General features: G+C 40.4%; 1 protein-coding gene across 1 annotated transcript; it reads left to right on the plus strand.

The window, feature by feature from the left end:
• The first annotated feature begins 1,617 nt into the window (after positions 1 to 1,617).
• Positions 1,618 to 21,025, plus strand: Psma3 (proteasome 20S subunit alpha 3). The gene is made up of 11 exons (XM_050153680.1): positions 1,618 to 1,769; positions 5,056 to 5,138; positions 9,528 to 9,651; positions 12,001 to 12,102; positions 12,183 to 12,256; positions 12,926 to 12,998; positions 14,028 to 14,093; positions 16,220 to 16,266; positions 19,845 to 19,912; positions 20,162 to 20,226; positions 20,869 to 21,025. Exons 1-11 carry the CDS (start codon positions 1,749 to 1,751, stop codon positions 20,911 to 20,913), a joined length of 768 nt encoding a protein of 255 aa, XP_050009637.1. The 5' UTR covers positions 1,618 to 1,748; the 3' UTR covers positions 20,914 to 21,025.
• Positions 21,026 to 24,276: the final 3,251 nt, after the last annotated feature.

The raw sequence follows: 24,276 nt of genomic DNA on the forward strand, positions 1-24,276 counted from the left end.
ACCACAGAGAAACCCTGTCACAAACAAACAAACAAACAACAACAACAAAACAAACAAACAAAAAAAATTACTGAGACTTGGCCTGAGGGACCAGGGCTGTGAAAGCTTTTGATAGGAGGTGGCAGAAAGCATCAGGAATTCAGGTCATCTTTGGCCAGTCTCAGCTACTTGAACTCTACTATGACAAATCAACAAACCAAAATAAAGGCGATGGATAGTGCATTCTTTCTCAATGTGTGTGTGTGTGTGTGTGTGTGTGTGTGTGTGTGTGTTGTTGTTGATGGTTTTTCGTTTTTGTTTTGTGTTTAGACAGGGTCTCTTGTATTCCAAACTGGCCATGGATTCTCTTGTGGCACCCTTCTGAAACATCGGGATTATAGACCTGCATCACCATGCTGGAAAATGTTTTCTGGCTACATATAATAAAAGTCTCCAGGATTTTAAAACATGCTTCTGCCATTTTATTTACAAACGGATTAAAAAATCTAACCACTACAAGGTCAGGTCCCTTGCCCACTGCTCTGATCTATCATCTATTGCCCCTCTGCCCCTTAGTTCTTCAGATAGGCTATATTGACCTGATAGCACCTAGAAGGAGCCTGGCACGTGGACTTCCCAAGGCTCTTTAAGCTTTTCTTTTCTTTTTCCAGACAGGGTCTCTCTGTGTAACCCTGGCTTTTCCTGGAACTCACTCTGGCCTCCATCTATCTCACAGAGACTCAGCTTCCTCTGCCTCCTGAGCGCTGGGACTAAAGGCGAGTGCTATCACCGCCCGGCTCTGTAGCCCTTTTCCAATGTAGTTCCGTAATCTTCCTGGTAGGAATGAAGATCTTTTAAAGAAACACTTGGGGCTGGAAAGATGGCTGGTTAAGAGCATTGTCTGCTCTTCCGAAGGTCCTGAGTTCAATTCCCAGCAACCACATGGTGGCTCACAACCATCTGTAATGAGGTCTGGTGCCCTCTTCTGGCCTGCAGACATACATACAGACAGAATATTGTATACATAATAAATAAATAAATAAATAAATAAATAAATAAATAAACACTTGTGCGCCTCTCTCTAGTAAGACTCCACGAAACTGGAACTTCTCCAGGGATTCCATGCTGGGGAAGGAAAGGGCTGACTCATGGTCCCAGCCAGAGGGACAACTTTTCTCTCAACAGATTTCACAAGTTCATCCATCTTGGCAGACCACAGAGCAGGAGAGGTTAAAGATGAAACCATGATGGCAAGCGTTCACATCTCGGCCAGGGCTACTTAGTTATGTGTGCATCCATACCACTTGCTCCTATTTAACCCCAAATGTCATGTCAGGACTCTGAAGATGAACTGGGGAGGGTCGCTGTGCCTTTTTGTTCCTCTTTCTAAAGTGGCCACATTTGAATATATCTCCTACTCCGGCTTTGAAGTACTCTTGTCTGTGTAACTGGGCTCCTGAGGACAGGTGCGGAAGCCTTGGGACTCTTAGGGACCAGGCTCTGACCTTTACGCTTCCAGTAACAATTACAGTTACAGTACTACCAGCTTCTCCAAGGAACCGGCTCTCTGGCTTCTGCGCACGCGCGCGCCTCCGCCTCGCCTTCTTTACCTACAATCCTCTACGCAGCTCGCGGAACGAGCCTCAAAACGAAAGGCCATTGGTGGAGAACGCAGCCAATGGGCGAGCCTGTTACTGGCCTGCGCAGGGAGCCTCGTCGGAGCCGCACTTCAGGCCTGGGATCGCTGCGCCGCCTCCGGGGTCGGTACCATGAGCTCCATTGGGACCGGGGTGAGTCTCTCGGCGCCGCCTTCCCAGGTCGGCGTTGAAGGGAGTGCGGGGCGGCGGCTCGCTGCACCCCGGGCGCCTCCCGAGTCCTGGGGACCCGCGGCTTTGTCGCGTCCCCGGCCCCTCGTCTCGGTGACCCCGGCTCCTGTGCGGCTTTTCGGGCCCGGTGTGGCCGCCTCCGCGCAGCCTCCACGGGGGTTGCTGAGTCACTTTCTTCCGCTGCTGGAGGAAACCGAAAGTGCACATTCGAGCGGCCGGCCCTAGGGCCCTAGTGCGAGCGTTCGGGCCCGGGGTCGACCCTCGAGAGCCCCCCCTGCGAGCCCCTGCTGCAGGCAGTGTCCCGGGTGGAGCCTCGAGCGCGTCGTGGGGGCTCGCCCGTGCCGGTGCAGCGGTGCTGCTGACTCACGGGCCTCCGCTAGCTTCCCGTCCTTGCACAGACAGTTCCTGGAAACCTGTCGTGACAACCTCGAAGAAGGCTCGAGCTCATGAGTTCTTCGCCTTTCTCCTCTGTTCTGCTTTTCCAGAACAAAGTATTTTAGGCAGGGGTTATCCAGGGACATCAGTGCCTCAGATTTTTGTAAAAGGCATTGAGGATTTGCAGGTTGGGCTTCTTAATTTATTGGGGCTAAATACACCCCGTGTTCAAGGCATCTTAACTTTGTCTCCATATATAAATAACTTAATATCTATTGATTATAGAGGTCATGAATAAAAGATTTCTTGGTTATCCTCGTTTCCTCCAAGATTTTGAAGCTCGCCTGGTGTGGTGCACAGCTTTAATCCCAGCGCTTGGGAGGCAGAGTCAGGAGGATCTCTGAGTGTTAGGTCAGCCTGGTCTACATAATGAGTTCCCCGACAGCAGGACAATGTCAAGAGACCCCGTCTCAAAACAAACAAAAAGAAAAAAAAACCTCACAGATTTTGATGCTCAGAATTAAATCACTTACTGGTGTTTGGAATGATTTCATTGTTAGGAGGTAACTGGTCATGCACTACTTTTTTTGGAATTAGTGCTCAGTAATATATCTCACAGCAGATTCGCTTTGCGGTCGTGTTATTTTCCATCGGTAGTCAACCGATATAAGTATGGGAGTATTTTAGTATGAAACTTATAACTCTGAGCCTTAGGAAGTTTCACCATTGAAGGCTTGTTTCCTGGCGTCACATCTTCCAAGGGTTGTAAATACCATATTTGTTGATCATTTCTCTCCATTTTATTTTATTTTTTTAAATCCCTATTGCTGGGAGGCCAACCCAGGGCTTCAAGAAGCAAGCCACTGAGTTCCAAATCCTAACCATAATCGAGTTTTTAAAAAATTTTTGTGGGAGGGATTTGAGACAGAACCGCACTATGAAGCCTGGGCCAACCTAGAGCTAGGCATCCTCCTGTGTCAGCCTCAGGCGCTCATCGTCCATCCTCATTTAGACATGAAGCAGGAGATGGTTTTTAAGGTAGAATTGTGAATTCTCTAGTTGGACAGTCAGTCTCCTGTAGTCTTCAGCTCAGTGACTGGTCCAATTCTCAGGATCATATGAAAAAAAGATTTGGCATGTCTTTAATTGCTTTTTTATTTTACACTGAACATTATTAAGTTCCCCAGGTGTGTGTGTGTTCCCATATGGTGTAGCTACGTGCCTAGGGATTGAACCCAGACTTAGTGCATGCTACATGAGTTCCATCCCGAGCTCCACAAATATTTTTGTTTTTATGTTTGTGTCCTCAAAAGGTTTCCTCCTTTCTGGTGCAGTCAGAGCCACTATTTGGAATATCTGAGCTCCACACTTCACTTGTTGCCTTGCCTCTAAATTTGTTTCAACCCCAAACCAGAGTGATTTCTTTTGAATTTAGTTTTATGTGTATGTGTGTTGCACCACATGTGTGCCTGTTTGTCTGTCTGACACCAGAAGAGGGTGTCAGGTCCTGTGGAACTGAAGCTACAGACGGTTGTGAGCCAGTGTGTGGGTGCTGAGAATTGAACCCAAGTCCTTTGGGGGAGCAGCAGGTGTTCTTAACTGCTGAGTGTCTCTCCAGCCAGGGAGATAAATGCATAGAATTTTGGCCTGTGAAATGCATCATGGGCAAAGGTATTTAACACCTGAGTTCAATCCCTAAAATGCTGTGTTCGATTCTCAGGTTCCACATGGTAGGAAGAGAAAACTGACTCTGGGATGTTGTCCCCTGACCTCTCGATGTGCACCATGGCACAAGTACTACAGATGAATGTAAAGCAAACAACATTTGTTATTGAATAGGTCATTCCACCTCCTCAGGTCAGCACCTCCTTGCATCAAGAGTAAAATGTACACTGCCTCGCCTAACTGCTTGGCTCTCCAGCGTGTTTTGTATCTTCTTACCATTGCTTGTTCCTCCCCCCACTTACAAGACACCTAGTCCTTGGCTTGGACTAGGCTCATCCCTCCATCCCTCCCTTAAGGCCTGAATTCGCACACCATGGTAGAGGTCTGACTGTCCTAGCAAGGCTTTCCTTGAAGAGGCAGTTTGTGGTAATTCCTAATGTCCCTTCCATTTTATTTTCATCTTTCTTTTTTCTGACTTTGATCAAACTTATAATGCATTGATCCATCTAGATTGTGATTCCTCTGATTTGAATGTAAAAGGACTTTATGGTTGATGGTCATATATTCCCATGTAGTGACTGAATGCTCATTAAATGTTGATGAATGCTAAATGATTTTTTTTTTAACCAGGGTCTTTCCTTGGCTCCTGGCTCAGGTACAGTTGTAAATAATCTGACTTCAACGTTGTTTATACTTTTTTTTTTTTTTTTGAGACAGGGTCTCTAAGAGCCCTGACTGTACTGCTTCTGTCTCCTGAGTGCTGTGATTAAAGGCATGAGCCACCACATCCAGCAGTAATACTTAATAAAGAATCTTGTGTGAGAAAGTTCTGACCTTCTTAAAATCTGCATCCATTATTTAAACTTTTTTAAAGGTATTTTATGGGTATGAGTGTTTTGTTTGCATGTATATATGTGTACATGCCCAATGGAGGTTAGAAGAGGGCTTTGGATCCCAACCCATGTCCTCTGCAGCAGTAACAGGTGCACCTAACAGCTGAGCCATGTCTCTTGTTCCTTGGACCCATCATTTTCAGTAGGAGAAATCTAAGGTGTGTAGTTTTCCTTGAGCGACAGCTGAACAATCATCTTTCTTTTCAAAACAGGATATGACACAGTCCTGGTGTTTGGGCTATTTAGAAAGAAAAGTTGTATGACTTTGTTGGCAAGGATATGTCCTGTACACTTACTGTTGCTCTCTTTGTTGTTAGTATGACCTGTCAGCTTCTACATTCTCTCCCGATGGAAGAGTCTTTCAAGTTGAGTATGCTATGAAGGCCGTGGAAAACAGTAGGTAAGAAGCATCGCCTTACTGAAGTTAGTGTTTTAGCCAGGAATTATCTTTTATCTTGTATGTTTTGGTAATTAGACTTTGTATATTGCTTTAGCATGGACAGATAACATACTCTGAAGTAATCTCTACTTTTTTTTTTTTAAACCAACAACTTTATTTCATGCACATTGGTATAACGATGTCAGATTCTCTTGAACTGGAGCTACAGACAGCTGTAAGCTGCCATGTGGGTGCTGGGAATTGAACCCGGGTCCTCTGGAGGAGCAGTCAGTGCTCTTAACCACTGAGCCATCTCATCAGCCCCTCTACTTTTGTTTATTTTATTTTAATTTATTTATTTTTGTTTTTAGGAACAGGGTTTCTCTGTGTAGCAGCCCTAGCTGTCCTGGAATTCACTTGTAGACCAGGTTGGCCTCAAACTCACAGAGATCTGACTGCCTCCACCTCCTGAGTGCTAGAGATGAAAGGCGTGCGCCACCATGTCTGTCATAATCTCAATTTATCAGTCCTCTCCAGAGTTCGTTCTTGTAATAGATCCTCTACCTTTACTTGGGTTCCAGGGTTCAAACAGGTGGTTTGTGTAGTACATTTTTATCCAGTGAGCCATCTTGTTAGCTTTTTCATTTTACTTTTTGATTTTTTTAAACTTTTTTTATTCCATGTACATGTATGTACATGTATGTTTGCATGTATGTCTGTGTTGAGGGTCTTGGAATCCCCTATAACTGGAGTTATAGGCAGTTGTGAGCCGCCATGTGAGTACTGGGAATTGAAACTTTTCTGGAAGAGAAGCCATGTTCTTAACTGCAGAACCAGCTCTCTAGCCCCTATTTTTTTTAAAAACAGTCTCACTGGGCTGGAGAGATGGCTCAGTGGTTAAGAGCATTGCCTGCTCTTCCAAAGGTTCTGAGTTCAATTCCCAGCAACCACATGGTGGCTCACAACCATCTGTAATGAGGTCTGGTGCCCTCTTCTGGCCTACAGACATACACACAGACAGAATATTGTATACATAATAAATAAATAAATAAATAAATAAATAAATAAATAAATGAATGTCTCACTGTGTAGTGCTGACTTGTCTGGAACTCTGTGTAGGTCAGGGAAACATAAGGAGTTTCATCTGCCTCTGCCTTCCAACTACTGGGTTTTAAGGTGTATGCTGTTATGCCTGGCAAGGTTTTTATTTTTCCCCCCGAGATAGGACTTCTCTGTAGCTTTGAGTCCTGGAACTAGCTCTTGTAGACCAGACTGGCCTCAAACTCAGAGATCCACCTGCCTCTGCCTCCTAAGTGCTGGGATTAAAGGTGTCCACCACCAATGCCCAGCTGAGATCTTTTTTTTTTTTTTTTTTTTAGTGCACAAAGACTAACAAATGTGTACATACATTATAAATCAAAATCTTTTAAAGAAATGTTTAGGAGGAGCTGGAGAGATGGCTCAGAGTTTAAGAGCACTGGCTGCTCTTCCAGAGGTCCTGAGTTCAATTCCCAGCAACCACATGGTGGCTCACAGCCATCTGTAATGAGATCTGGTGCCCTCTTCTGGCCTGCAGACATATACACAGACAGAACATTGTATACATGATAAATAAATAAAATCTCTTTAAAAAAGAGAAATGTTTAGGAAAAAGAAGCTTGAGTGTGTAGTTCAGTTGGTAAGTGCTTGTGTAGTATGCATGAAGCCCCAGATTTGACCTCCAGCACCCCATAAATGGGTGTGGTGTTTAAACAAGTAGGAAACATTAAAGCTAATAATTTTAAGATTGTATTCTGTATCGAAGGATGATTTAGTATTTCTTGTGCTGGGTTGTATAATAGGAAAGTACTTTGCTACTATGAGTACCTGTTAAGTTTAGGAAATACCAAAATAACTAATTAGAAGCATACAAGTAGGTGCCTAAAACCACTACACTAGAAATACATATGCTGTGATTATAACTGGTTTATGAAGTATTGTCTTAGGGGGCTGGAGAGATGGCTCAGCAGTTAAGACTTTACTGTTCTTGCAGAGGACCTGAGTTTGGTTCCTAGCACCTATAACTCCAGCTCATTGGGATCTGACACCTCTGGTCTGCATAGGCTTCTGTATGTGTGCACGCACACGTGTGTCTTTCTCTCTCCCCCCCCCCTCACACACACATAAGCATAATTTAAAAAAATTATAAAGATAGTATGCTCTTAGATGGTTATATGAAAAGACAAGATGATACTTTTACTCTCTTTCTAGGCTCCTTAAAGAGCCTAGCTGTGAAAGTCTTATAAAGACTAGATTGTATAGTGTTCTGCCTGCATGACAGAAGAGGGCACCAAATCTCATTACAGATGGTGAGTCACCATGTGGTTGCTGAGAAATGAACTCAGGAATTCTGGAAGAGCAGCCAGTGAGTGCTCTTAACCTCTGAGCCATCTCTCTAGTCCCAAGTAACATTTTAATCTTGAAATATCATACAGTTCATCCATATTTTCCTTGAGATTACGATTTGAGTTTTGCCAGGCAGGGTTGGTGCACACCTTTAATCCCAGCATTGGGAGGCAGAGGCAAGTGAATCTTCATGAGTTCGAGGCCATCGTGATCTACATTTAGTGACTTCCAGGACAGCCAGGACTACATAAAGAAACCTTTTCTCAAAATACGAAAAAGAGCAGGGAGGTGGTGGCACTTGCCTTTAATCTCAGCACTCGGGAGGCAGAGGCAGGCGGATCTCTGTGAGTTCGAGACCAGCCTGGTCTACAAGAGCTAGTGCCAGGACAGGCTCCAAAGCCACAGAGAAACCCTGTCTCAAAAAAACAAACAAAACAAAACAAAACAAAACAAAAAAATCAAAATACCAAAAAGAAGATTCAAGTTGTAACAGGACATACATTTTATTAATTTACCTGTTTACTAGAAGCAGTATATACTTAAACTGCAGAGAAATTAGAAGAAACAGATGAAAAGAAAAACAGATTATTCATCGTTTTTAGTTTCCATGTAGAGTATCTTTTGTATATGTTATGCACCTCCTTCCTTCCTTCCTTCCTTCCTTCCTTCCTTCCTTCCTTCCTTCCTTCCTTCCTTCCTTCCTTCCTTCCTTCCTTCCTTCCTTTTTAAAGACAGATCTCACTGGGCCTTTAATTCCAGCAGCTGAGAGACAGAGGCAGGTTATTATGAGTTCTAGGCCAGCCAGAGGCTACATAGTAGGACTGTCTTTTTTATTGTTGTTTGAGACATGGTTCCACCATACCTGGTGTCTAGTTTTTGATTGGTTTTGTTGTTTTTGTTTTTTGTTTTTTTTTTCCCTTTTTCGAGATAGGTTTCTCTGTGTAACAGTCAAGGTTGTCCTGGAACTCATTCTATAGACCAGACTGGCCTTGAACTCATAAAGATCCACCTGCCTTTGCCTCCCAAGTGCTGGGATTAAAGGTGAAGGCCACCACCGCCTGGTGCTAGTTATTAAATCTTTTAATGTGGGCCAATAAAATGACTATCTGTGAATAAAGGCACCTGCCACCAGCCCTGAATTTTATCCCTGAGATCGACAATGGTGGAATGAAGTCCCTTGGTTGTCCTCTGACCTCCGTGCACGTGAATGTGAGAGCACACACATACAGAAAATAAATGAATTTAATAAACTGCTGTTAAAGTAAACAAAAAATATGTTTAAAAGTATTTCCTGTGTTTTATACATTGTATTTTATTTGTGTATTGTTAGGATAGGGTCCCTTTTCTCTTAGGCTGTCCTTCAACTCACTGTTCAAGAGAATGACTTGAACTTCTGACCCTCTGTCTACTGTGCTTGGGTGTGCCGGTGTGCACCATTGCGCTTGTCTGGGGATTGAACCAAGGTTTCTTTTTTTTTTTTTTTTTTTTGGTTTGTTTTTCGAGACAGGGTTTTTCTGTGGCTTTGGACCCTGTCCTGGAACTAGCTCTGTAGACCAGGCTGGTCTCGAACTCACAGAGATCCGCCTGCTGAACCAAGGTTTCATTCCTGCTAGGCAAACTCTCTACCAATTAAGGTGTCACTACCAGCTTAGAGACAAAGTCTCATGTAGTCTAGGTTGGCCTCTAACTCTCTAGGTACATATGTATGTATGTATGCATGTATGTATGTATGTGTGTGTGTATATATATACATATATATATATATAAACTTACCATAAATAAAAACATTATAACCTTGATCTTTTGATCCTCTTGCCTCCACCTCCCAAGTACTGGGATTACCAGTATGCATACACCTTTTGTTTGTTTGAAATATGACGCTGGGGATTGAACCTAGGGCTTTCATAAGCTAGGCCGTTGCTCTGTCACCTGAACTGTGTCCAACCCTTTGATTTTGTTCTTATTTATTTATTTTATATATAAGTTCAGTTTCTTGTATTCACTAAAAAAAATTTCTTTTTTCAGTACAGCTATTGGGATCAGATGTAAAGATGGTGTTGTGTTCGGAGTAGAAAAATTAGTCCTTTCTAAACTTTATGAAGAAGGCTCCAATAAACGACTTTTTAATGTTGATCGACATGTTGGAATGGTAAGATCACACTTTAAAATGTTCATCCTGGTTTTCTGGTTTCTTTTGATATAACCAAAATACATTACAGTTTGTTTTTAAGTATTTATTCATTTCTTTAATATTAAAAATAGTAATATATGATTGAGCAGCCACAACAGTGAATTTTATTATTGGGCTTTGATCATTCAATGTCTAAAAAACAAAAAACAATTTCATAACCTTACTGGTGATAAGAAAACTCAAGTTGCCTTAAGGATGAGCGAGTGATTTGGAGTATACAGAAGTGAGATCACCATTTTATGTTAAGCATAGACCAGGTGTATAAATATTGGAGAAGAATGTTAAACTTTTTGTATCCATCATGGGGATCATCACTAAATGTTATAAGAATACTTTATAGGAAGATCTAGGACTAGGAAATGATGTAAAGTGAAAGGAATCAATAGCTCCTTGGGCATCTCCAAGTTTATGCAGCTTGATAGCTAAACTGTCTGAAAGTAAGCCAAGCCTTAAATACACTACAGATATGTACTGAAGTCATATGTAGATATCTGGCTTCATTCCATAAGAACTTTCATAAATATAATCATAAAGAGCTAGTCTTTTTTTTTTTTTTTTTTTTTTTTTTTTTGTAAAGACAGGATTTCTTTGTAGCTTTGGAGCCTTGAACTCACAGAGATCCACCTGTCTTTACCTCCTGAGTGCTGGGATTAAAGACGTGCTTCACTACCGTCCGGCTTAACGAACTCATCCTAATTTTGCTACCTGAAGGGGAAGAAACAACCTGTGCTAGGTGTTGCGATATGGGCTCATCACATAATTCTTATTATTTCATCCTGACCATCCCACCCTTACAGATGAGCTGACAGATCCTCAGCTACTCAAGAAAGAATAGGATTCCAACTTGAGTTTTATTGTTATTTCAGAGCCTGCTACATAGTAACATTCAGTGGCAGCTTTGCTTCTAAAAGAGAGGTGATGCTACACCTGAAAAAGAGTTGATAGTAGGGAGTAAGGCTTAAGCCTTTTCTTTATTCTTAAGAAGTTTTCCACTGTTTTTTCTCCTGGACAGATTCATTATTGCTAGTGTTTGTGATGTTCTGACAAAACCTGTCAATTAGAGGAAAGCTGGTAGAGGGTGGTTCTGCAGTCCTCTGGATAGGCCCTTTACCGCTGGAAAACTGTTGTCCTAAAAGTTTTAGTTTATTCTATCTGTTATATACAGACATTAAACTGATGGCATTCTTCATCCTTAGAAATTTGATTTGGCCTGGTAGTCAGACCTGTAATTCCAGTTACTAAAGAGGTTGAGGCAGGAGGATCCCAAGTTCAAGGCCTGATCAAGCTACCCAGAAATTAGTAAACTGCTAGGTACTGAAAGAGGTAGAGAAGGTTAAGGCTTAATTTCTTCTTTCTGAAATTGTCATCTCCAAAGTGGCAAGACAATTCTTAGACCTCACAAAAAATTTTCACCAGTGTAAAAAGAGGCTTTTGTTTTGTTTGAGCAAGCTTATTTGAATAAGATACTCTTGTGTGAAGCTTTTCTCCGACCTTTAAATTTTCCGCACTGATGCTTAGGTATTTACTTCAGTGTCTTAGCATGTCTTAGTGCATTGGCAGGAACTGTAGTGTGTTTCTTGTTTATTTGTTTGCTTTTGGGTATTTATTTCTTCATTTGGTTTTTAAGTCAGGGTTTCTCTGTGTAGTCTTGGCCAACTTGGAACTTGATCTGTAGACTAGGCCGGCCTTGAATTTAGAGATTCATTTGTATCTAGTTTTAAGCTATCTACCTTGTAAGATAATAGTATGTTGTGTTTTAGTTTCTCCTTGCAGTTTGTTAGCCAGTTGGCTGCAAAAATTTGGTTATTAGCCCATGGAGGTTTTAGTAACTTTTTGAATGTACAGCTTTAAGCTAAAAATCAACCTTGACCAAGATCAATGTGTTTTTCTTTTCTGTTTTTTTAAACATTATTTATTTTTAACTTATGTGCATTGGTGTGAAGGTATCACATCCTATGAACTGGAGTTACAGACAGTTGTGAGCTGCCACATGGGTGCTAGGAATTAAACCTGGGTCCTCTGGAAGAACAGCCAGTGAGTGCTCTTAACTACTGAGCCATCTCTCCAGCCCCAGTGTTTTGTTTTTATTCCTTACAGTAAGGTAGTAATTGGGAAGTGAACTCTGATAGAAATGTCACTTCTGAATATTGGGCAGTTGAGCCGTGAATTAGCTATAGTCTTACACTAAAGCATCAGATGCCTTTTAAAGACCTTCAAGGAAAGGTAGTATCTAATTGGTATTATAATAAATGATTTGCCTTTGGTTTGCTACTGAAATGTCTATTAAATTGGTACTTTATCCCCCAGGCAGTCGCAGGTCTGCTGGCAGATGCTCGTTCCTTAGCAGACATAGCAAGAGAAGAGGCGTCCAACTTTAGATCTAACTTTGGCTATAACATTCCTCTCAAAGTAAGTTGATAATATGTTGAGGAACCTTTTGAATACTAATGAAAATATATTAATAAGATCTTTTTCCCCCATAATTACAGCATCTTGCAGACAGAGTGGCCATGTACGTACACGCTTATACACTCTACAGTGCTGTTAGACCTTTTGGCTGCAGGTATGAAATTTTGTGAGACCTTTGATCGTATTTATACAGTAGTTTTTTTTTTTTTCTCACAGATTAGCCTTTTATTAATATCTGTTCCACCAGTGTGCTTGGGTTACAGACATGCACCACCACGTTCTTTTCTGTAGATGCTGGGGATCCAAATTCAGGGCATCATGCTTATGCAACAAAACCTGAGACACCTCCCCAGTGCCCCAGATTAGCCTCTTAGACACTCTGGAACATAAATTCATTTGTTGAGCATAGAAAAATACTGAGCTATTTCTGACCATTGCAGAAAAATGACCAGAGGAATACTGGGGGATAAATAAAAGGTGCCTTTTACTACAAATTGTTCCCGTAGCCTTTTAGTGTGCAGCGATTTTGCTCATTGGGCCCTTTAGATACTTTCTCATTTCCTGTCCTTACTCCTTTTGCGACATTTCTGACTTTGCAGAGTAAAAAACTACATAAGAAAGATGGCTAAATAAGTCACATGGATGTTGAATACTGTACTGTAATACTTGTTTTTAATTAAAGCTGTCTTACCAAAGACAAACTAAAAGTTATCTGTTTCTTAACAGTTTACCAGAGAAAATCTAATAATTTTTACAGTTTCATTATAGTGGCCTTGCATTCAGTGATTGAAAACCATGTTGTAAACTGTTTGTTTTTATGCAGTTTCATGTTAGGGTCTTACAGTGTGAATGACGGTCCACAACTCTATATGATTGATCCATCGGGGGTTTCATATGTGAGTAATCTTTTAATTATTTAAAATTCTATTGTTGTTAAGTGACATTTCATTATCATTTATCTCATTTGTGTTATATAAAATTTATTAAACTTCGTTAAAGCTGGACATAGTGATGGAAGCCAGTAGTCCCAGCTACTTGGGGAGGTGAGGCAGGATAATTTGAACTATCCAAAAAGATCTTGACAGCTTCCTAAAGGCAAAAGTAAAAAACACCTGCGTATAGCATAATGGTTGAATGCTTGCCTGTCATGTAAGATCTTGGCTTCAATTCACAGTATTTTTAGAATAAATACCTAAAACTCATTTAAGGAAAGTAGTTTTTTTATATTAATGACCACATTGCTATGTAGTAGAGAAAACTTATTGCCGGTTTTCAGGCTGTTCTTTACAGAACTACCTAGTAGACAATATTTTGAGTATGTATGTGATTGTTTCATCATTGTGTTATGTCTTAACACTGAATATAGGGTTATATACTGCTCAGTGGTAGAGTATTTGCCTGGCGTTTGCAAGGCTTTGGATTGGAAATCTAGCACAGGGGTGGGGACCAACCTAACTTTTTAAATTAGATTTATTCGTTTTATTTTTGTGTGCTTGGTACCTGCAAAGGTCAGAAGAGGGCATTGAATCCCCCTGGAACTGGAGTTAGGGATGTTTGTAAACAATCATGTGGGTGCTGGAAATTGAACTTGGGTCCTCTGCAAGAGCAGCAAGTGCTCTAAAACACTGAGTCACCTCTCCAGCCCCAACCTAGATCCTTCTAGAATTAGGATTATATTTCAAGTTCCTTGACATTCATGTAAATGTATTCAGCTATTTCTTTAACTTGTTCCTTTTTGAGACAAGTGCCTTACCATGTAGTTTTGGCTGGTCTCCAAATCACAGAGATATATCTGCCTCTGTGACTCAAATGCTGAAATTAAAGGTGTGCACTATCACAACCAGCAAATAAAAGACAAATAGTAACTATTAATGATATCAAATAATGTATACTAACTGACTTTGTTTTTTCTTCCTTTTATATAGGGCTATTGGGGCTGTGCCATTGGCAAAGCCAGACAAGCTGCAAAGACAGAAATAGAGAAGCTTCAGGTAAAGTATATTGAATGCTGAGTTTCTCTATAATGAAATTTACAAACCTTTTAGTCTAACAATATCATGGGGTCTGATGTTTAGACATTGTGAAGTGAACAGGTTAAATAAGAAACCTGGTAATGTATTAACTATGACTTATATCATGTATCCTTGCATGATTTTGACTTCCGTTAAGACTCAGGTAGAAAAAAATTAGAAAACATTTAGAGATTTACTTTTTGTGTAAGAGGGTTTTGCTTGAGCACATGACTGTACTGCATGTGTGTCTAGTATCTAAGGAGACCTAAAGAAGGCTTCAGGTTCCCTGGAACTGGAGTTAGTGATGGTTGTAAGCCACCATGTAGATGTTTGGAACGAACCTGGGTTCCTCTTCAAAAGCATCAAGTGCTCTTAACCTTTGAACCATCTTTCCAGCTCCCTAAACAATTTTACATACTGCTACAAAAATTCTTGAAGTCCATTCTTACGTCAACTGCAATAAAAGATGTTTTGTTTTTCTTCTTATGCCTTGTCTTTGGACACAGCTCTTATCTTAAAAATCTTAGTGTCAAGCCAGGCAGTGGTGGTGCAGCACTCAGGAGGCAGAGGCAAGTGAATCTCTTGAGTTTGAGGAGGTCAGCCTGGTCTACAGACTGAGTTCCAGGACAGCCAGGGCTACACAGAAAAACCCTGTCTTGAAAAACAAAAACAAAGAAACAAAAGATAAAAACAAAACATTGGGATTGGAGAGATGGCTCAGCGATTAAAAGCACTGGCTGCTCTCTCAGAGGTTCTAAATTCAATTCCCAACACTCACAAGGTGGTTCATCACCATCCTTAATGAGAGCTGGCTTGCAGGCAAACATGCAGACAGAACATTGTATACATAATAAATCAATAAATCTTTAAAAAAAAATCTTTTCTGCTCAAGTGCTTTTCCCTATTTTGCACCTAAAGAAAGATGAAAGTTAAAACTAGGCCTTTACATGTGGCATAGCGGTGCAGCTGTAGCCCTGAGATTCGGAGGCTTGTAGAGAGGAGTGCTGCAAATAGGCCAGCCTGGGCCACACTGACATCCTACCTCAGAGCAAATCTACCCTTCCTTTGCAAACCATGAACCAGATGTTATTAGTGTGGACTATTTTCTTTAAAACTTGCTTTTCTGCTGGGCGGTGGTGGTGCATGCCTTTAATCCCAGCACTCGGGAGGCAGAGGCAGGCGGATCTCTGTGAGTTCGAGGCCAGCCTGGTCTACAAGAGCTAGTTCCAGGACAGAAACCAAAAAGCTACGGAGAAACCCTGTCTCGAAAATCCCCACCTCCCCCCAAAAAAACCTTGCTTTTCCAAAATATTCTGGCTATTGTCTGCTTTTGTTTTGTGAAGTTTCAAAATTTTGACTTTTAATTATATGCACAGGAATACTTGTGAATACAGTTGCCTACAGGGGCCGGAAAGTATAACCTCCCCTAAAGCTGGAATTAACACACAATGGTGGTTAGCTATCTGACATGGATGTTGGTCCTAAATAGAAAACAAACAAAATATTAACGACTCTCTTTAAAAATAACATAATTAAATCTCCTACATCTTCAACCACTGAGTATTATAATTTTCCATTTCCTTAGTATCTGAAAAATGAAAGCTGATTTGCTTAAACACTTTTTAAAACCTGTAACTATAGTTCAACTCTAAACCCTTGCCCCTCAGCCTCCCCAGTGCTGCCATCACAGCTGTATGCTGTCACACTGACCAGTTCTTCTAATGTCTACAGTATTCAGACTCCTCAGCTGGATACCCAACCACATTTTGAACGAACAATGAATGATTTCTAATTAAACAACTTTGATTTTGGTTAACTTGTCACTATGCAGCCCTGATTAGGACATAAGCTTTTGTGTTTTCACTTATTTATTTTTTAAGTTCTAAAGATTTATTATGTGTGGAGTTCTGCATCTGCATGTACAACTTTATGCCAGCAGAGGGCATCAGATCCCACTATAGATGGCAGTGAGCCCTGTGGTGCTGGGAATGGAACTCAGGATCTCTGAAGAGCAGCCAGTGCTCTTAACTTCTGAGCCATCTCTCCGGCCCCCCTCTTTTCAATTACATTGTTTAACTTTGTGTGTTTGTATGCATTTCTTGTAGATGAAAGAAATGACTTGCCGTGATGTAGTTAAAGAGGTTGCAAAGATGTAAGTTGTTTGAAACTTTTTATCTGCTACCCACAAAAAAAAACCTTACTTGACCTAATCTCTGCATACATTAATTCTTAAGAGGCTGTTATGTGCCGGGCGGTGGTGGCGCATGCCTTTTATCCCAGCACTCGGGAGGCAGAGGCAGGCGGATCTATGTGAGTTCGAGGCCAGCCTGGTCTACAAGAGCTAGTGCCAGGACAGGCTCCAAAGCTACAGAGAAACCCTGTCTCGAAAAACTAAAAAAAAAAAAAAAAGAAAAAGCTGTTATGTTTGAAAATGTTCTTTTTATACATAGTGTATATACTGGGAATTTATCATGGAGCTTTATATATGCTAAGCATGTGCTATACCACAGATAAACCCCTAGCCCGAGTTTTATTTTATGTAGAAACAATTTCACAACATAACCATGGGTGCCCTAGAAATCAAAAGAGACTCCACCTGCTCTACCTCTGCTGGTATTAAAGGCACATGCCTTTGTGCCTGGATAGTTACATGTTTAAGGAATGAATGGGTAGAGAAATAAAGCTTGTAACAAGCCAGAGCCCCTGCTGTTCCATCTTGGAGGTGCCTACCTGACCAAATGTGTCTGACATGGAGCACCCTTATAATGCTCACCTCCAACCCTCCAGTCTCATGGTGTCTGTCTGGGTATATCTGTGCACAAGCAGTGCAACAGCTGGGCCACTCCAGGCACACAACTTAGGTGTGCCAGTGTCTCCCATGAGGGAACCACCCTGGAGATGTAACACCTCCCTGTCCTGCCTGAGCTATTCATTGTTTAATTTGTTTTTGTTGAGGTTGCATCTTCCAGCCAGCTCCCTCCTCTGGGCTTCTGGGGGTACACAGGAGTGTTGAGGGTGCTACAGTCCACAGACCCCATTCTAATTCCCGTACCTTTAATATGTCCCCAGCCTGTGTGTCTCCGGGAGGAAGAACCTGCCACCCTGGGCACTTTTTACAGGTTGGGGGTGGGAGGCATTTAGATTGTTGGCCATGTACTGTCTGCTTGCTGGCTCTGAAAGCTGGGGTAAGGACAGAGTCTCAAGGCCTTGATTTATTCTAGCAGGTGTGTTTCTGGAATCATGGTGTGGGTGGGCATCAGGGTGGGGCTTGTTTAAGTTCAAAGTTGAAAAAGTATGAAATGGTCCTCTGGAAGAGCAGCCAGTTCTCTTAACCACCTGATCATCTCTCCAGCCCCTGCAGTTCATATTTTTAATAAAGGTATTTTAATTAATTGTTTTGATATATTTTTTTAAAGTAATAAATTGGATGGAGAAAAACAGCTTGTGACAAATTAAACTTGTGTATTTGTAGTAGGATTCAAAGATAGGAAGAGGACATAGTAGACATTTAAAAAATTTCTACTTTTGAATACTTAACAGGAACTAGAGAAATGGCTCAGCAGTTAAGAGAACTTGGTGACCATATAACTCCAGTTAGAAGGGTCTAGGATTGGCCATCTCTGAAATTCACGGATAACAAAGCACACACACACACACACACACACACACAGGCAAAACATTCATATACATAAATAAATCTACCAAATGTTTTTTTATAAAAGTGTTTAAACACTGTGGGTATATATGTTGCTGGACTTGAACATGGGCCTCATACATACTGAATGTGTTCTGACATTGAGCCACATACTTAGCTTCACTAACGTTCTTTTGTAGATTTATAGTCATCTCTGTGTGTGATTTAAGAAGCTCTTTTTTTTTTGGCGTGGATTGGATTTTTCAAGACAAGGTTTTTCTGTGGCTTTGGAGCCTGTCCTGGAACTAGCTCTTGTTATAAACAATTGAAGGAAACAGGACTTCTATTACGGTATGGAGCGAGTCCAGTGTAACAAATTTTGAAATACTAAGCAATAAAATCAGAACACTGGGCTGTGATAATTCAAAAAGATAATTTGCAGGGTGTGGTGGTACACACCTACTCAGGAGGCAGAGGCAGGCCATTTCTTAGTTTGAGGCCAGCCTGGTCTATGGAGTGAGTTTCAGCATAGCCAGGGGTACACAGGGCTACATACCTTGTCTCAAAAACCTCTTCCCCACAAAAAATTAATTATAGATCAAAGAATGCAGTCACTTCTATTAAAATATCTTGTAGATACCTTTTCGGGTAAACTCTATGAAGAAGTTTACTGTGTTGGTTCTTAATTCAATAGTATTTTTTTAGGTTTTGTATTTTACAATAGAAAAAAGGAAAAATATGGGTTCTATGATAATAAAAAAGATGGTGCTTATACTCTCACAGTGGGATTGTGTTTCCTGCTATGTCTGTTCTTGCCAAGACTCCTCTCTCCCCATTCACCTTATATTGTGACTCAAGCAGTCATTCTGTTTTAACTTTTTATTGATATTTTATGGGTTTTATATCATGCAGCCCGATCCCACTCATCTCCCCATTCCTTTGTAACCGCCCTCTGCCCTTGTAACCTCCTCCCCAAAATAAAATTTAAAAGATAAAAAAAAAATCTTGCCAAGGAAGCTGTAGTGTCAGTGAGTCACAAAATATATATACCCTTTAGTTCGTACATCTTTCTTGCAAGTCATTCTTTTTGTTAATAGCTAGATTACATGAGGAAGTGAGAGTCATTTCCTTGAAATATTGTGAATATGATAGAATCCAGTTTTTTTTCACTGAAGCAGTCTTTGAGTTCCTGTTGGAAGTCAGCCCTTTGGCACCTTTCATACTTTTGTGTGGTTGGGAGGTACTCCTTCCCTCTCCGTATGAAGGTACTCTCTTGTAGTATTATATAGTATATAGCAAGGCTTTTCCAGAGCCTCCACAAGTAAGTGTAAGGACAAGGAAGGCTTTGTTTTGGATACTTTTTATTTTTCTGTGTGTGGGTGGTGGGGAAGCAGCTTAATTTAGGATCTTCCTGCTGTAGCTTCCTGGGACTATAAGCATAAGACATTGCTGTCAGCTGATACTCAATTGATTATACTATTAATGTAACTAGTTATGTGCTTTATTTTTTGTGTTTCTATCATAAGAACTAGTTCTAGTGCAATTTAAGCTATTTAGACAGGGGGTTTAAATTATTGGTCAGATTTTGAATTATTTGTTTAATAGAAAAAAATGGGTATCTCAAAAAAGCACCTAGTTCATGATGGCCTTTCCAACTTGAGTCTGTTTTCTTTCTGAGATGTCTTTTTTTTTTTATTTGAAGCTTTAAAACACTATCAAAATAAACTGAACGTGATTAACAGAGGTATACAATTACTTCTAGGTATTTGCCATTTTAAGAAAAATCTTGTTTTCTGTGTATAAGTATTTGCTTGTATGTACCATGTGTGTATGTGGTATCCAAGGAAGCCTGAGAGGGTGTTGAATACCATTAGGAGAGTTATAGATGGTTGTAAGCCAGCAGCACAATGGTGCTGAGAACCAAACCCAAGTGCTCTTTACCACCAAGCTGTCTTGCCAGCTCCTAATTTCTCCTTTCTAATGTTCAAACTAGACTGGAAAGTGGATCATTTTATAAACAGCAGCAAGCATGAAATGTCCTCCTAGTACTCACTGCTCATAGAACTGTGTTGTTGATTTCTTCTTTTCTCTTGTAGAATTTATATAGTACATGATGAGGTGAAGGACAAAGCTTTTGAACTGGAGCTCAGCTGGGTTGGTGAATGTAAGTTACATTTGGACATTCATGTGTTGTACAATTCATTTGCACTTTAACACAAGTTAATGAAATAGTTTGAAGCATCCGCTGTCGAGGTTGCGGTGTTACTGTTATTTTCAAGTCAGCTCAACTTGGGAACATTGAATATTGGGGGAGGAAACAACAAAGCATGAATCCTACCTACGTGTACATTAGGGGGAGTGAATGGCATTACAAATCACAGTCCTCATTTTTAATATATGGTTTACTTTACAGTGACGAAAGGAAGACATGAAATTGTTCCAAAAGATATAAGGGAGGAAGCAGAGAAGTATGCCAAGGTAAGCAACAGCATACGCTAACTTAGTTGATGTGTGAACTAAGTATAACAGGTGTTTGTTTAGGTTACCTCTAGAGGGGATAGAGTTATCTTAGTTAAAAAAAACAAAAACAATTCTCTGCTTAAAAATTCCAATATTGCCAGTTGGTGCTGTTCCTACCACTCAGAGGCAGAGGCAGGTGGATCTCCTAGTTCAAGGCCAGCCTGGCCTGCAAATCCAGTTCCAAGTCAGCCAGTGCTACACAGAGAAACAAAAAGAAAATTCTAAGTCCACCCCCGCTCCAGGACATTTAATGCCTTTATATTCAATCATTTAAGGACAATAGACTTATCACTGGGTTATCTTTAAGGTAGTTTTTGTTTTGTTTTGTTACTATTTTTTGTTTTTCAAGACAGGGTTTTTCTGTATTACAGTCCTGATGTTCTGGAACTCATTTGTGGAGCAGGCTTGTTTCAAAATTACTGAGATCCACCTGCCTTTGCCTCTCAAATGCTGGGATTAAAGGTGTGCACCACCACCACCCGGCTGAGGTAGAATTTTGGGGGTATAAATAAGAGTTTGTAGTTACCTGCATTTAAAATGCAGGTTCCATAGGATGTAGCAAGATGAAAAACTTAAAACACACTTTTTTTCATTTAACAGGAGTCTTTGAAGGAAGAAGATGAATCAGATGACGACAATATGTAGCATTTCTTTACCATCTCTTCTCTTTTACATTTCTGTGGCAGTTTGATATGACTAGCACCATAAATCATATATACTCATTGACCAATTTTCATTAAATTTTGTCTTATAAACATTGTCGAGTAATTGAGGATATTTTGCTTAATATTAAAATGTGGATTCTTGTTTGATTAAAAATTCTTAATGGTGGGGCTGGACAGATCACTCAGAGGTTAAAAACACTCAATTCCCAGCACCCACGTGACAGCTCACATTGTCTCTGGGGCTTATAATACCCTCACACAGACATACATGCGGGCACTACACCAATGAACATAAAAATACATTTGTGTGTGTGTGTGTGTGCATGTGTGTATTAACTGTTAACTGCTATCTGGGCATGGTGATACAGTTTTAATCCCAAACTTGGGAGGCAGAGAGGCAGGTGGGTCTACAAAGCAAGTTACAGAACAGCCAAGGGTACACTGAGAAACCCTGTCTTAAAGTTTCATTTTGTGTTGTTTTTACATATGTGTATGTATTGTACCATGTGTGTACCTGGTGCCCCTTTGAGGTCAAAAGGGCTTTAGATTTCCTGGCGCTGAAGTAATGGATGGCTGTTAACTGAACCAAGTCTTAGTCCCCTTAACCACTGAGCCATCTCTTTAGCCCCCTTTAACTAGAATGATATATTTTACTGTGGTTTTTGTATAAAAAAAATCCAGTAGATGAAAAGTACGTTTATAAATTTGTAATTAGGGTAAACATTTTTTTGCTTTTTCCTTTATGGTGATGAAGAGTGAACTTTTGGATTTGGATTAATACTTTTTTTTTTCCTGTTCCTCGAGACAGGGTTTCTCTGTGTAGTTCTAGCCGTCTTGGAACTAGCTCTTGTAGACCAGGCTGGCCTCGAACTCACAGAGATCCACCTGCCTCTGCCTCCTGAGTGCTGGGATTAACGGCATGCGCCACCACCTCTGGGCTTGGATTAGCACATTCTATTCAGTCATCCCAGTAATTGCTTCACCCAGGATGCAATCCCTCTATAATGTTTTAATAAGATCTGGTTAGACCTCGCATACATTAGCACTGGGACTGATTCCTAGCAGTGCATTGTATATCACATACCAGTATTTGTCAGTATGCTGACATCATAACTTTAACTGGAGTAGAAAAAATTCAGGCCAAAGATACCGGTTTATGCTAACCGGTACAACTCATGGGCTTTCCAAAGAAACTTCTGTTCACTGAGTTGAGATATGTGTTATTATTGGACTTGGAACACTTACTTACATGGATTAAATATCATTATTTTACCTGAACATCTTTACTATGCAATCAACTCAAAATTTTAAAAGTATTTCATTGGAATGACAGAGTATTTCATCACCATGACTTCTAAGTGCTACTGCTTTACAATCTATGTTTAGCCCAACTTTACAGAAGTTTTAGTTGGCTTTCGATCTTTCAGACAGAGAAACTGACTAATCTAAGACAGTATATAAAATGTATGTCTAGTTCTGCGCATTCTTAAGTATTTTAAGTACATGAGTTTTGCTGCTGTTGATATAACTTAAATTCACTAAGTATACCTAATAACCAGTTAAGTGGTTCTAAAAGAACTTTTAGTTAATTATTACTCAATATAAATACTCTTATCAGATCAATTTTAAGATCAGCACATGTATCTTAACCATAGCTGTTGTGAAAGCAAATCATGATTCTTCCAATACAATACACAAAGTCTAGGTTTAATGTAGGGTTACTGAGGAATAACCAGCCTTTTGTGGGGAGAGTGGCACATTGTAATTTGACATGAATATAGATAGCATTTATTTTCAGAATGAGTAAATACCTTATGACCAGAAATCACTTTGATATTGGTACCTGAAAAAAAAAAAAACTTTTCCTTTTTGCTACAGGGTTTCTCTGTGTCGCTTTGGAGCCTGTCCTGGAACTCACTGTAGACCAAGGTGGCCTACATTGATTTGAAAGAACAATGGCTTTCATTTCCTTAGTTCCCATATAATGAAGCTTTTAAGTCTAGGTTATTGTGGTATAGTAAAATACAGCAAAACCTTTATGAACTTCCCAGATTCATCCTTTGCTAAATGTAATTAAGATATAGGATATTTCCAACGCTATGTAAAGGTGACTTTGCTTAATTTTGTCATTCTATCTCAAGAATCACTGATTTGTGATTTTAGTTTCGCTTTCTATGAAATCACATTAGAATGCTGCAGTATGAATCATGCGGTTTGAGAGTCTGCACAGCATGCATGTGCAGGTCAGAGGACAACTGCCAAGAATCTTTCTTCCACTAAGGGCTCCAGGATCAAAACCGGACTGTCGGGTTTGCAGGGCAAACTTTTTACTATCTTGCTGGCCCTCCCTGCATTCAGTTTGTAGGAACACTGAGTTATACATTCAGTGTTACACTGTAAGAAACTCCCAAGTTATTTCTTTAACATTCCTGTTAACCTTGTGCTATGGCCAATGCTTTGGTATGCTCAGTTGCATAGAATATTTCTTTTCAAATAAGTGTTATCACATTAACTGAGTTCCTTAACAAGAAACTGTAAAGTGATGGAATTAAGAGTGTGGTACCATCCCTTGCCCGATTTAAACAAACAACCCATGCTATGGGAATAGAACCGGTGCTCCACCTGCCTAGTTACAAACACATAAACGCATTTAATTCATGTCAAAAGTGTAAAGTAAAGCCGGTGGTGGTAGTGTTGCCTTTAATCCCAGTACTCAGGAGGTAGAGGCAGGTGGCTCTCTGAGTTCGAGGCCAGACTAATCTACAGAGTGAATTCCAGGTCAGGCACCAAAGCTACAGCGAAACCTTGTCTCCAAAAAACCAGAAACAAAAACAAAAAATCCAGTTCTTTTCTCAGTAAAACCAGACAGCATTTTATGACCACTACCAAGGACTATCACAAAGATGTGTATTATTGTGTATATATAAGTTGCATGTATACAGTCAGCGACAAATGTGTGCTTTGAGAACTGGAGGACATAAATTATAGCAAACATGAATCTAGGAGTTTCTGGAACACTTGTTAGATGAGCTTTCCAATGAGTGAAATTCAGAATAGGCACAAATTCCAATAATAAATGGTAAAAACTTCTGAGATGATACTTAAAGTAGACTAAATTATCTTTTTTTTTTGGGAGGGGGTAATCTTGACAGGATGGCCTCCTCTTCTCCTCCTACATGTTAGATACAGGTATGAGCCCTGCCTGTATGACATATATACAAGAACACAAAACCAAGACTGACATGAGGGAAATGCATGCTTTCCAAACTGGTTCTGAGACCACCAACTTTAGAATTCCCTACAGACCTGAGTTCATCTATCTTCGCCTTGGCAATCTTTAATT

The sequence above is a fragment of the Alexandromys fortis genome, unplaced genomic scaffold, assembly GCF_014885135.2.
Source record: "Alexandromys fortis isolate MF-2015 unplaced genomic scaffold, M_Fortis_MF-2015_v1.1 scaffold_82, whole genome shotgun sequence".
Classification (NCBI taxonomy): Eukaryota; Metazoa; Chordata; class Mammalia; order Rodentia; family Cricetidae; genus Alexandromys; species Alexandromys fortis.